We start from the raw sequence: 15,114 nt of genomic DNA on the forward strand, positions 1-15,114 counted from the left end.
TTTATGTGGTTTCTGCTACTTTATTTCCCACCCACAACTAAATCGAGCAATTTATAGCACATCAGCCTGTTTCCTGTAATTTAAGTCTGATGAGGCCTTTAGCTCATGGGAAGCTTGTAAACCAGGGCTGGCTCTAGCAATTTCGCCGCCCCAACCACGGCCGCACGCCGCAGGGGGCGCTCTGCTGCTCGCCGGTCCCGCGGCTCCAGTGGACCTCCCGCAGGCTTCCATGTGGGGGGTCCGGTGGTCCCGCGGCCTCGGTGTGACCTCACCGCAGGCACACCTGCCGGAGGTCCACGGAGCCCGCGCGATCAGCGGCACTCGTGCAGGCCACGCCTGCAGGAAGTCCACCGGAGCCGCCTGCCGCCCTCCCGGCAACCGGCACAGCGCCCCCCGCGGCATGCCGCCCCAAGCACGTGCTTGGCGCGCTGTGGCCTGGAGCCGGCCCTGTTGTAAACTAGTCCATTGTCCAGGTTTGTGATCATAAGAAGGTAAGCAAACCCAGTACTGAGTGAGACCCTGGAGTAAGACAGATTGTCAGTACTATTTCAAAGCCTGCTAGGATTAAAAGTTTCATAACCGGTTTTCCCACAGCTTTCAAATGGCATAAATTCATTTCTGGCCCTTGTGGTCCAATGTGTGACTCCTTAAAGGCTTTCCTAGTCCTTTAAATGATCAGTGATTCCTGCTGTGGTCCACAACTGCACACAGCATGTCCCAGACCTTGGAACAGTTTAACTTTCAATTCATTCACTAGCTTTCTGAACCATGTTCAAGTTCTTCACCTTCAAATTTCTGCAGAACTCTTGTCCAATATGCATCTCTGCTCATGTCCTCCTGCTCACCAACTCCTCTCCAGCCTTTCTCCCAGCCTCCTCGCTCTATTTCTCCCACACACCTTTTGTCTGTGCAAGACTTCCTTGGAAACACCCAGCAGCCACCCTCACCTACATTTTCTTGGAAGAGTACTTTATGTGGTATCTCAGCATTGATCTCCCCAGATACCTGCACTACATCTCAGTTCTACTCCTCCTCCACGTCTGAAGTGTATTGTTGGAGAACTTTAATTAATTTTTAAGCAACTTTGGGCAGAGTCCCTATTCCAAGCAAGAAGCCACTAAACCCCTGGCTACAGTTGACTTTCCCAGGTTTTGACCTCTGAACTTTCATTCAGCTTACAGAAAGTTTTGTAAAATGAGCTAATCAGTAGGTGTTGTGGGGAACAGAGCACTGAAAGTAACAGGAACGCTCCAAATCTCCTTTAATTAATGTTTGTCAGTATTGAGGAGCGATACCATTCTAACTATACACATCACCTTGCTCCCATCAGCTTCTGCAAGCACGCGTCATTAGCCACAGACAGCGTTGTTGTAGCCGTGTTGGTCCCAGGATATTAGGCAGACAAGGTGGGTGAGGAAATATTTTTATTGGACCAATTGCTGTTGGAGAGAGAGAGAAAACCTTCTGAGTTTACACAGACCAGAAGAGCTCGGTGTAAGCTCAAAAGCTTCTCTATCTTCAATACAAGCAGTGCACAGTTTACCATCAGTAAGGCAAAACAAGAGTTTCTCCTTTTCTGACTTTCTACAGAACTAGCAGAGCAGTTAAAGTAGCTCACGGCCTGTGATGATACAGGTGGTGGTCTGCAGCACTGTCCAAACGGAATCACATTCTGACAGCTGCACTTGAAGCAATAGTGCAATCTCCAAAACACAACATGAATATGCTGACAGCCCTTCTTACCCAAGTACAATGTTTCCCAACAACCGGTCCATGGACTGGCACCGGTCCCTGAAATCTCCCTGACACAGGTTAGGAAGGCAGCAAAATGGTCTCTGGTATCAAAAAGGTAGAGAAAACTGCCCTAGAGCCAACAGATAGTTTGCTGCCAGTTACTTGTCATTGTGAGGCTCATTATTATATGTGCCAGTCAATCCCTCACAAATTCTCAGTTCACACACAGTTCAAGCTTTCCCCAATTACTCTGCCACAGTTTTAGTTTTCCATTTTATGCTGATGCTGCCATTGCCAGTGCTGTGAGCATGTGCAGGCGTGTCAGAGACATGGGTACATTTCTAGTGCGCCCATAACTATAGCAATAGCATCTACAGGCCTCAACCAACATCAGAGCCCATTCTTCTAGGGCAAACTGCGAGTCCCTGCCCTGAAAAGCTTTCAGTGTGAATAGAAGACAGCGTAGGGAAAGAGACAAAGCAGTAGTAAGAAATTGTAGGCCATGGCACGGAATAGTTAAGTGACCTACTCAGGATAATACAGGAAGCATGTTGCAGAGACTGGAGTCGAAGCCAGCTCTCCTAAGGCCCAGCCAATGCCTTAACCACAAGGCCACCCTTTCTGCTAGGTAGTGTGGCATCTAGCACCAGAGGGCATGGACTATGTATCTACACCATGTTTCGCTAGGGAAGATGTTGGTTCTCAAACTGCACTTTAAGTCACATGGCGGGTTCTATCCTGACACTGTAGAATCAATTGAAAGGCAGTTCTTCACAATTTCACCCAAAGAGGAACCATGTACTATTGTACACCTGGGGAGCTCTTCCCTTTCTAAACAAACATTAGAGCAGCTGGTCTCCTGGTAATCCACAGACTTTACGTGAGATAAACATTTCTTGCCCTGAAACAATCACATCTTGGACAGATTTACAATTTGTACTATCAGGCTGACAGGAACCCTGTCTTGAGTCCTTTAGAACTGTGTCCCACCATGCGCCCAAACAGCCCCAAATTCTGTCACACAAGTTAGAACTCAGTGGAGTAGGGTTTCTGTAACTTCTTACAAAATGTTAAAACGAACCCAGTACAGTCAGCTTAACAGATACTATACTGCTTTAAGAAAACTAGGAAAGACTCCCTGATGAGAGCTGTATAAATAAAATACTTAATAGTTAAAACTATCTTTTCTTCTGACAAAATATTTAGCAAAGGTAGAATAAAGCCAATTGGTGGTATATGCATTTGAGTTCAAGTAAGGCAACTGAAGAAAGCATGGACCATTTTGATTATGTAAAAAAGTCAGTTAAAACATGATCTGCCTTAAAAATCATCATTAAATTGTACTAAAAGGCTGCAGGCAAGTATCAGTGATTTCAGTACATTTGCCTGTCATATTGAATGGTAATCTGTGGAGCAAGAATTAAGGTTGAACATGAAAAAGTCAGACTCCTAGTATTTTATCAACAAGAAATGTACTTGTATAGCAGTTGCTACTTCATGGTCGTAGACCCCACAAAGCATTGTAAAAGTTCCCCATTAGATAGTGCAGAATACAGAAAGGAATCATTTACCTCATCATAGAGGCTGGTCCTGAAAGATGTCAAGGGCATTTGGCATTTCCCAGCAGGTTCTCGGCACCTTGCAAGATCATCCCTGGTTCCCCATGCCAGCCAGGTATCCAACTAATTAGATAGCGCTAGCATGTCTCCACATGTATCCTGTGTGTGCCCAGATGATTACACTAGAGCGCTTGCACGGAGAGCAAGAGTTAGGGTAGTGAGATTCCCGCATTGTATGAGACAAGACCATTGGCACACACTTTCAACACTCTACATGCACCAAGGTTGGTGTCTCTGGGACACAGTTCCAGTGGGTGAGTCCCTTCTTTGGGGAACCATAACCTGAATAGTTTCCAGCAAAAAGGGGGTATTTAAAACCTTCTCCACAAAGTTAAAATCTGTAGTTTGCACTCGATTGACTCAAGCATCTTTAACCTTAATTCCACCTTGATTGCTAGTGAGCATTCCCTGGGGTTTTTATAGCTGCTATAATGTGAAGACCAAGGAGTGCAGAAGAGGCTGTGGGCTTTCCTCATCCTCAGGGCTGTAAGAGGGCAGCCTCACTAGAGCACACTTCCTATGTTCCTGGTGATGGGAGCCTGTCTCCCAATGACCTTGGGAGGCGCATGGGAATAGGGCTCCACTGGGGTGAGCGGATCTGCCTCAACCCACTCAGCACATCTGCTTATCCCCATCCGCACATCCCTCTTTTCACCCACAGCCTGCACCTCCCCTTAGCACCCTCACCCCAAGCCTATGGTCCTTATGCCCCACTCCCAAGACTTAATGCCTGGGTACTGTCTAAAGTGAGACAACTCCAGGGTGTGAGGAAGAGAAGGCAGATGCCTCAGAGGAGGATGTTGGCCTCCTGTTCTCCCTTTGGGTGTCTCCATATATATGCTATGTGCCAAGAGGATTAAAAAAGAGCGCTTGCATGGTCCTGCTTTGAGCAGGGAGTTGGACTACATGACCTCCTGAGGTCTCTTCCAACTCTAATCTTCTATGATTAGACAAGAGGGAGTCCCACTGCTAAGAATCACAGGTTTGTCTGCTACACAAACCACCTCTTCCCCCATCACCTTGCCCCTCCCTCAAAATGCTGGAAGCCAGAGGGTCTGGGGGAAGAATGAGGAGAACTGGGCACTTGGAAGGAAGAAGAGATAAGTAGGAGTAACTCCTTCCCCTTCCTGTTTGCTTCTGCACATTAGCAGGACAGGAGAAACCCCAGCAAGTCTTTGGAGAGCTATTGGTCCCCTTACAGGCCTTGTAATTAATATTGTCCCCTTCACCCCCACATAAACATTCTACCCCATCAGTCAGGTTGCACCTTGAGATCAGTCTCTGCATAACAGAATCTAGAGACTCCTGCCAGCCCCCATTCAGAGGTCATTGGTCTCCAGCTCTGACATGCTAATGTAAGATTGCTGGAGTTAACAATCTGTACCAACCGTCCAAAACCCACTGAGATAGTGACTTTGGAAATCAATTTCATTAGCTAAATATTGGTGCTGCACTCAGCCAGGGGAAGGCGCTACACTAAATTCTGTCTCCTGCTTTTCTTTGCAGCAGAATGGCAAAACAATTGGTAACGTCTCTAATTTCAAGGTGCAATAATTTAGCTGCCTTTGACCCCATTCACATCAAGTTTAGAAGAACAATTTCTACCTTGGCCCCATGTCTAGCCTGTGGCAGGGCAGGGGTAAAACCCCTTTAAAGCCCTGCCAAAATGCTGGCTACAGCCTGCTCTCTGGCCAGTAGGCTGGGTGTAGAGATGCAGGTACTCAGCAGGGAGCCCAGCTGCAAGCCCTAACGAGGGCTGGCTCAGACGACCTGCTGGGCTAAGTAGTGACGGCTGGGCTGGGGCAGGAGAAGGCTATAAAAGCCCTGGGAGGAGACAGGAGGACAGTATCTCTGTCTCTGTGCCAATAAGGAAGTCTCAAGGGCTGGGACACCCTGGGGAGGGTCTGTGGGGCACTAACTGTTGGGGGATCTGGGAACTGCACAAGCACTGTAAATAAAGACACTTGGGTGATTCTACAAAAGAGGGAGTGAATACTCTTTATTAAACCAGCCTAAACACAGGGTGCAGGCACAAAAGTGGGAGAGCCTGTGCTTACCCTGTGACAAAGCCTATCAATTTTGAATCCAAAGTGATTTCTGTGGATTTCAACAGAGGATCCAAAACTGGGCTTGTGTGTGCACTCCATTGTGGCCTGAGCTGTGGTCTGAGGAACGCAGTCTCTGACTATGGTTATACTGTGTAAAGATGACTTATACTGGTATAGTTACTCTCTTTGCTGTATGGGAACAATTATACCAGTATAAGATACCTGCACACTAGTATCACCGTCTACACTAGGAGTTATATTGCTTGAATTATAACTTTAACCACTATGATCAAAGAGACAGAACTTTTTAGTGTAGATAAGCCCTACGATCCTATGATGTGCCAATGACGCTCAGCAGCCATGGAGATTACTGGGAGAGAAGGGTGCTTAGCATCTTGTACCACTGGGCCTGAGCTGGCCACCATGTGGCACTGTCCTTGACTTTAAGCCGTAGACTGACCACCATTTCAGACTGCTTGGCTCAATATAGTGCCAGAGGTGCTATATTGCAAAGGTGCAATTCTGAACTGCTATGACTATGCTAAATACACCTGCAGTTGATTTGTAGCAGGTGCTGGTGTCTTTTCTATTGCCCAGATTTTTCCAGTGCTGTTGCACCTATGATTTAAAGGAGAGAACTGGACAATATACTGTAGACCAGGGGTGCCCAACCTACAGCCCACGGGCCACACACAGGGTCTCTCATAAGGCCCCTGGCCTGCTTCAACACAATATACTAACGGCCGATTCATTAACTTTTTGTTGGTACAGTTACATCATTTTAGTTTACATAAGTGTGTAAACAGACAACACTGCACATAGAAACAACCTCTCTAAATACATACAAAAAAAGCTGAACTTAAAATATAAATCAATACAGGTGATTTTAAATCTTAAAATATATAGAATCTGTTTGGCCCATAGAAGATCATGCTTAGGTTTATGTGGCCCTCCTATGTAATAAGGTTGGGCACCACTGCTGTAGGGAACAATCATACATTGGCTCCTTTAGGGGGGACAAGATAACCTAGCAGAACAGTCTCCTATTTTTTATGAGCCTGGGTCAGTATCAGTGCAGTGAAGAATGGACAGAGCTCTGAAGACGCGCTAGCTTCCCAGACATTCAACAGCACATCCGATTATACAGGCAACCCTCAAATATTAATAGCTAACATGCCATCCAGATTCCAAATGCTTTGCAGATTGTTGACATGGAGCTGGTGGGTGGGGTGGAGGAAAAGGGGTCTGGAGAGCTCCCAACCTTATAGAGGATTATAGACCAGGCTTTATTTTTGTATTTCAGAAGAATATGTGAACAGCTCCAAAGAGGGATCACTAACAACATGCACCCTTTCCCCAACCAAAGAGACATGAATCCCAGCCTGCCACCTTACCTTCTGAAATAGTCTTCTTGACTGTTGCAATGTAGGCATCTGGCTCATCATCATAGGTGAGCTCTTTCCACTGGGCCCAGTCCCTGAAAAACCCTGAATAGTCGTCACAATCCTCCACTCCACAGAACAGCTTGACCACTTTGTGTGGGGGCTTCAAAGCTTCCTGCAGGCTCCCAAGGACGTCAGGGAGGTAAAAGTTCTGCACCAGCTCAGCAGACAGCAACACGATGATGCATCGGCTGCTGCTGAATCGATCGAACTCCTCCCACGGAATGGCAGCCCCGTACTTCACTTCGTAGCTCAGAACCCGCTGCTTTCGGACTTGCCGGCACGAGAAGAAGAGGTTCTGAAGGTACTGACACCATTCACTGGCATCCCTGGCATGCACAATCAGCACATCGCATCCCCTAGGGGCCCCTGTGCAGATGCAAGGTGAAAGCAGAGAGAAGTATTAAGCTCTGCAGCCAGAATCTTACCTCAGTTTTGGAGCAGAGAAGCAAATTCTTGTGTCTTCTAATTTGTGAAATTAGCAGAACCTGATGGGACATTAGGAGAGCAGATGCAGAGAGAATGAACAAGTGGCATTTGCATTCACAGGACAGCTGTAAGGATAGCTAAACTTGTACTTGCATTTCCTGTTCTAAAATCCGAGTAGTAGCTCTTCCATTCTCTCAAGCCCCCTTTGCAGGGGAGAGGGGAATTTCCTGCTCTGTTTTGAGTGAGATAAGTCACAGGTGGAAATTTTCAGATTGTGTGTGTGTTGGGGTGGGGTGGGGGGGAGGGATAAAGAGTTTAATGGGGAAAAAAAGTCCCCGCTAGGGTGAAAACTGAATTCAAATTGATGACAGGGACATTGCAGATTTGTAAGGGTGTCCTAGAAGTTAAACACTCAGGAGAAGGAGTTGGCACTAAATATAGCACACCTGGAAAAAGAAAGATCTTTATTTAGACAAGGTGTGTCAAGTCTTACTGGAAGCTACCATGGTCTTCATGGGGGCCAGGCATCTGCTCACTTCTTAGCACCATGCAACCTGCCTGAGCGGCATGTGGTGTGTGTGTGCAGCTGAAATGAGTCAGCTCAGTTCCCAGAGCCTGCAGTATGGAGACACAACAGCAACCCCTTAGTTCAGGCTTCAGATCCTCTCCTCTGCAAGCCCAGTTTTGACCTCCTCTCCTTTAACTTCCATAAAGGAAGCTTTTTGCCTGAAGTTTAGCAGATTGTGCTTGGAGTGAAGGAATCGACAAAGCAAACACTAAAACTCAGCCTTCTGGCAGCACCAAAGCATCCGTCAGTATTACAGCCAGAGCCTCCTATTCCAGGAGAGCCCATGCCTCTTCACTATTTATTTCATACTCGTGTTCTAGAATATAAGCACTCCTGATCGTGAGGAAAGCCTTGAAGGGTGAGCCAAAGTGAAATGATGCAGTGTTATATCCGCATGTCTAAAGAGATCCTTAAAGTATGAACTTCCCCATTCACCAAAATGGGGCATTGACTCTAAAACCTGAAGATTACAGTTCAGTTTTCATTGTTAATTTCAGTGCTGTTCATTTTAGCTGGATGTTTCTCCTAATCTGCCTTTCCTATGCTCCCAACCTACCTCTGAATTTGTCCAAACCCCCAGAGCACCCACCTCCATCCAGGGGCGGCTCTAGGCATTTTGCCACCCCAAGCATGGCAGGCAGGCTGCCTTCTGCAGCTTGCCTGCAGAGGGTCCGCTGGTCCTCCAAAGCCGTGGGACCAGCGGACCCTCCGCAGACATGTCTGCGGGAGGTCCGCCAAAGTTGCGGGACCAGCGGACTCTCCGCAGGCAAGCCGCCGAAGGCAGCCTGCCTGCCACCCTCACGGTGACTGGCAGAGTGCCCCCTGCGGCTTGTTGCCCCAAGCACTTGCTTGGCGTGCTGGGGTCTGGAGCCACCCCTGCCTCCATCAGGAAAAAATAAAAAAGCTTTTATAAGAAAAATAGGTGTCAATCTCTGGTTTAGTATAGCAAAACTTCTGGTAATCTGGGGACAGCATAAGTGTGGATTTATCTAGACAGGTGACTGCACAGGTTAAATGTCCACATTTAATTCATTAATATCAAACCAAAATTAAGCAGCCTCAAAAGATTCCATTGTGCTGCTGAACCCAGGAGCCTTGCAGCAGAAATTAGGTTCAGCTAGCCAAAGTATGCAGGGCCTTCATCGTGGCTTGTGCGGAGGACTGAATTAAGGCAGACAAGTGCCTGGGTCTGTGGGTCCCAGTCATGTAATGACAGACAAACCATTATTTTTCTTCTATATTGAAGTTGATTTTAACCCTGGCTGAGAAATGAGGCGTGACAGTGTGACCCAGGTGTAACCAATGCAGTGATGGTTTCCTGAGTCTGCAGACAGGCTCCAGCAGTGGCTGAAGCAGCAGCCATTAGACTCCAACAATTAATGGATTATACCCCAGCTACAGTGAAGACAGAGTTATAAATGAACTACTAGGACCGCTGTATTTCTCTGGGAAGATGCAGATCCCAAAGCGTATGAGAGCTGGGGATATTCTTAGCTGATTGTTCCAAAGTTAGATCCTAAGTCCCAGAAGAGCAAAACCAGAATCTGACTGTCTTTAGGAAACACTGCAAAACCTTCCTGTGAATTTTAAGTTGTGTGAGCATTTTGAGGCTGCACCAGTGCAAGGGCACAAGGGAACAGGGAGCCTCCTTCCTCTAGCACTTGTGCACAAGATGCAGCCATAGTTTGATAGTCTGTACATCCAGGCTACTAGCTCTGTTAGTACCATTACCTCTACAGAGAGGGCATACCCAGAGCCCTGTAAGCACTGCACTGTGGTGAGCAGCTACACAGGGAGGCACGACACCTGTTGATGAGTACATGTCAACTGTACCCTCCACAGCCATAATTCTTCTAGCCAGCCTCTCTTTCCCCCTAACAGACCTGTACTAGGGTAACGAATGTACGGATTCCACCAGCTCTCCACCTCTGAACCAAGGCTGCAAAACGTTAGGTTGTTTAGAGTCAGTGGGATGGAGGTGTTGAACATGTGAGTGTTGGTCCACAGAGAAACAGAACCAAGGAAATCCCCTCGTGTTATAATTAAATGCTTTAGCGCTCTGTTTATACAGATATTCTTAAGCCTAAGAGTCAGGAGTTTTGACTATTTTAAAGAAAACTAAACCTCAAGCAGTCTAGAAGTAGTCAGTTAAGACGTCAGCAGCAACCATGCCTACTCTTCACCCACTTCCCCTTCTTGCTAGTGGGAGGGCACAGAACTACACTTGATCCTGATTCTGAAGCATCAAGCACAGAAGAACAGCTATAGTGGGTCAGATCAAAGGTCCATCCAGCCTAGTATCCTGTCTTCTGACAGTGCCCCAGAGGGAATGAACAGAACGGGTAATTATCAAGTGATCCATTCCTTGTAGCTCATTCCCAGCTTCTGGCAAACAGAAGTTAGGGACACCATACCTACCCATTCTGGCTAATAGCCACTGAAAAGCACCAACCAGTGCCAGAGAAAAGTGCAATGAATGGGAAGTTACGGCATAACCTGATCATAAGGTGAATGTCTTCCTAACACACCCAATGTCTGTTAAAGTAAACACTCAAGGAATATAAACCCTCACGCTTCCAGGCACACGGCAACAATTATCAGCTGTGGCTGAATAAGGAAATCCACAGTTACAGATCTACCTCTTTTCTCCTAGTAAGCTCCTATCCTCAGTTATATGTGTTGGCAGTAAGTTCCACAGGTTAGTTTGCATGATGTAAAAAGAGAGTAGAAAGTAAATATTTTTAATTCTCATTTGGCAGAAACTCATTTCCTTACCCTAGGTTATGATAAAATTAAAGAACTTTGAAGTGTTGTTTATGCTTCTGATACTGTTTAATTTCTGCATTGTTCAACTTAGAGAATGAAAGGCTGTTTTCTTTTACTTTATAATAAGACACTCTGATGGCTCCAACCCATGTTCAGCAGCACTGCAATCACTGCAGGAGCATATTAATTTTCTAAGATTATTTTCATGTCATGGAAAGATGTCCACGTGTCATAGGTTTTGCAAGAGCTTACAAAGTACAAGATATAAGCTCTGTGCCAAATTTGAGCTGAAGTTACCCCCTTTAATGTCTACCCTGTAAAAAACACTGCATTGCAACATCATTCCATTTTGCACGATAAGATTATAAATGAGTCTGAAAGCCCCTTCTGAGATTGGAGACCCATTGTATTAGGCACTGTGCAGATGCAGAATATGTCGACACTGCAAATGAAGGTGTAATTGAAACGTGCGTACACATACCCCCACTAGCTTTAATCTAGCTGGCATGGATAAGAGTGGTAGTGAGGACGTGGCAGCATGGGCAAACTGCTCTGTTTGAGCCGAGCAGGGACTCTAGGTATGTATAAAGTGTCCACACCAGGGTCTGTGCTGCTGGATCTTAATTGCTATTGTTACCCATGCTCGCTAGATCAAAGCTGGCATGCCTGCTCCAATCACATCTTCATTTGTGGTGTAGACATAGAGTCCCTGCCTCAAAGAGCTCCCAGTCTAAGCAAAAGCTAGGAAAGGGAACTCCTCAAATTCACCCATGCTATAAGTTGACTAATTTCAGTGGAGCTAGAGCAAGGGTCGGCAACCTTTCAGAAGGGGTGTGCTGAGTCTTCATTTATTCACTCTAATTTAAGGTTTCGTGTACCAGTGATACATTTTAACGTTTTTAGAAGGTCTCTTTCTAGAAGTCCATAATATATAACTAAACTATGCTATATGTCAAGTAAATAAGGTTTTTAAAATGTTTAAGAAGCTTCATTTAAAATTAAATTAAAACACAGAGCTCCCCAGACCGGTGGCCAGGACCTGGGCAGTGTAAGTGCCACTGAAAATCAGCTTGCGTGCCGTCTTTGGCACGCGTGCCATAAGTTGCCTACCCCTGAGCTAGAGCAATGGCTGCATTTGGCCCATCATGTGTACTATCAGTTGATGACATGTTCTGGGATCTGTCTAGATAGAAAGCATAAATAAAACCATTATATTTTCCAGGGAATCAAATATTGGTATTTGATAGAGGATCTAATTTTCCTCCTGTTGAAGAGAATAGCCAGTGACTTCAAGTGAAGCCACAGCATATATTATATAAAGACTACATTGACATGAATAGGCCCGAATCCTTCAGAGTGAAAGCATTTCCAAGAGATGCTGACTATCCTCATCTCTCAGTGAGTCAATGGGAATTAAGGTGCTCAGCACCTCCCAGGCCTATTGGATTTAAGTTATACAGGAATCCTTCATGCATGGAAGTTATACAGGAATCCTAAGCATGCATTCTCTAGCTGACCTGTGTAACAAAGCAACAACCCAATCACCTCAATAATTATTAACTAACATGTTATCAAAGGCTCCCAGGTTTATTGCACCCAGAAACCAGCACTTTATTTAAAGCGTCACAAGCAAAATATGGGGAAATAGCTGAAAAAATAACCAGATAAAAACCTTGTGAGCAAGATCATCTCTCTGTGATAAGAACACAAGATTCACATTAGATAGTGTGCGACCCTAAAGCAGTTCTGCTTGCCACTTAGAACAAGATATTGTTTAACAAAGAGAAAGTAATTTTTGGTATCTGCCTGCCCGTCCCTTGAGACCTCAGTCTGAATTATTTTTACATCACAAGGAGACATGCATCAGTAAAACTCTAAAGTTGCTTCACACCATTGAGATGGCACGTTTTTTCCCCTTTTAGAGAAAGAGAAAAAGCACAAACATGTAATTTCCCCTGCAAATGCAGTAAGGGGAACTTGCACATTCAGTGTCAGCAATGAAGGTTTACACAACAAAGACCAGATCCTGTTTCCATTGGAATCAATGGCCCTAAGCCAATGGTATTAAATTTTAGCCATATCTTCTACTACAACAGGTTATAGGCTGCCTTGAGCTGTTTGGTGCAGAGGATCATGACAGACAAGGCAGCCACGTGGATGGGAGTAGAGTGGCACATAATGGGCACTGAAAGCTTATCAAGACACCTTGGAAGACCCTGCCATGTGGCTGGGCACTGTGGGACACAAAGCATGGGATAGATGTGTTGCCTGGGTGATTTTCCACTTTGAAGTATGCCCAGATGTTAGGAGCATTGAGTCAGCACTATGCACTTTTACTCTCCCCACCCCATCCCCGGCAGCCGTATTCAGAGTAGAATATAGCAGGATGAATATTACTTCTGTTAGCAAAAATTGCATAGCCCCATGACATCAGCCTGACGGAAGCAGGCTGCCATGGAGGAGCCCAGGGAGCTTTGTGAAGGCCTGGGCCATCTATGAGTGTTGTAAGATAGATCCTGAGGACCCCCCATGGGTTATGGAGTGGAACCCTCCCACCCAATTCCACAGAGGAGAACAGGGTGTGCATTCTCCCACGTAATGCTGTGGAGGAAACACTGCATATAGGGAACACTGCACCACGGGTACCATTCCATCTTACCCATATCAGTATGAATTAACTCATTCTGGGTGATACACATTAAACCCGCTTAGGCCCTAGGGTATGTCTATACTGCAGTCAGAGGCAGGACAGGCATACTCACACAGCACTAGCTTTAATCTAGCTAGCACAACTAAAATAGCAGGTCTGGCAGAACAAGCTTCAGAGCAACCTGTAGAAGCTTGCCTGGAACCCTGGGTAAGTACTCACATTACTAGCCCCTGCTGGGGTCCATACTGCCATGTCTGCATGCAATTTTTAGCACTGCTAGCAAGATTAAAGCTAGTACAGGTCTGCCTACCTGCACTGCAGCCTCTAGCTTCAGCATAGCTATAGCCTAAGCGCAGATCTTCATTGCAGGTTCTCTACTCTCAGTTGTAACCACAGACCCAGGCTTGTGGACTTCGTGTTTCCAAGCCTGTGCTTGAGTGTCCATACTGAATGTAAACCTGGGCTTACAATTGCAGGGCTTGAGCCTCACAGCCGTGCTAACACATCCATGCTGCACTACATGGATGTTTCAGGGCCATGGCTTGAGCTGCATCCATACTACAAAACAACAGGGCTTGGACATGAGTCCGAGCAGGACTTGGGCTCTGACCCACCCCTCTAGCACAGTCCTTGAACCCGGTTCTGAGTGCTGGCCGACCCAAGTCAGACTGATTTGTATGTGGATGAAAAGGGGGCTTGGGCTCAAACCTGAGTAAGAGCCTGGGCTTAGTGTGCAGTGTAGACATGCCCAAAAAGACCGGGGAAAAGGAGGCAGGATTACAGTGAGCTCGCTAATAACCTGCACTTATCTTGCTGTGCAAACTTTTTGGAAGTGAAGGTGTAGCCTGAGAAAGAGTTACAATTAGGTTTCTTCCCCAAGGCAATATCCAATGGGTGTTGCTGTCAGCGGTGCTCCACATGAATTGCACCCTCCCTTCCTTCCCTTTGGATAGCATTAACTGTGGCATGCAATGAGACTGCTTAACATGGCTAGACTGAGTCAGACCAATGGTCTATCTAGCCTTGTGGCACGTGCCAGATGCTTCTGAGAGCATGAACAGAACAGGCAATTTCAGTCCTTCCCCTGTCACCCAGTCTCAGCTTCTGGCAGTCAGAGTATTGGGGCACCCAGAGCATGGGGTTGCAGCCCTGACTGTGTTGGCTAATAGCCACTGATGGACCTATCCTCAGTGAACTTATCTCATTCTTCCTTGAACCCAGTTATAGTTTTGACCTTCACAGCATCCCAGGCCGCTAGTCCACAGTCAATCCACAGCGATCAGGGGCAATTAGACAACAGGCAAGGGCTGAGTGGTAGCCAGTGGACCTTTTGGGTGCAGAGATGGAGTTCACTCACCCTGCATGACCCAGCCCATGGCCTCTGACTCAAACAGCATTGCCAGCTGGGTCCTGTGGCCAGGGCACCCACTTTGAAGAGCCCTGTGTGGCCAAGGGCCACCAGCTCACCCCAGGCGGGGAAGAGCCATGGGATGAAGCAGCCACTGGCACTGGCTCGCAAGCAGCAGTTCCCTGGGGCACAGTGGCTAGCCAGAAGGCAGCAGGTGCAGCGGCCAGTCCTGGGTGCAGCCAGCTATTCTCTAGAGACTGGGATGCCCAGCGCTCACCCGAGGGTCTCACGACGGGAACCTACACAACCATCGCCCCCCGCTTTCCCGCTAGCGGGCACGTGGAGGGGGCGGTCTCTGAAAGCCCGGGCAGTAGCAGGCGGTTCCCTCTGCGCGGCGAGCGCCCCCAGCGGGGGGCAGGAGAGGCCGTGGACTGGGGGTGGGGGCGAGAGGCGAGCGCGCCCGGGGAGGGACCCCGGCATGGGCTGGGCTCGGGGCGCGGCGCCCGGTGC

General features: G+C 47.1%; 1 protein-coding gene across 2 annotated transcripts in view; it reads right to left on the minus strand.

The window, feature by feature from the left end:
* Window positions 1-15,114, minus strand: part of PIK3AP1 (phosphoinositide-3-kinase adaptor protein 1) — a 79,493-nt gene that overhangs the window by 64,209 nt on the left and 170 nt on the right. The window contains exon 2 of one of the 2 annotated variants that reach the window (XM_032778205.2): window positions 6,796-7,212. The exons of the other annotated variant lie outside the window; for it this stretch is intronic. Within the exon in view, the coding sequence (XP_032634096.1) occupies window positions 6,796-7,212 (417 nt within the window). The remainder of the gene's footprint in view (window positions 1-6,795; window positions 7,213-15,114) is intronic. 2 annotated transcript variants of the gene reach the window in all.

Source organism: Chelonoidis abingdonii, chromosome 16 (assembly GCF_003597395.2).
Source record: "Chelonoidis abingdonii isolate Lonesome George chromosome 16, CheloAbing_2.0, whole genome shotgun sequence".
Classification (NCBI taxonomy): domain Eukaryota; kingdom Metazoa; phylum Chordata; order Testudines; family Testudinidae; genus Chelonoidis; species Chelonoidis abingdonii.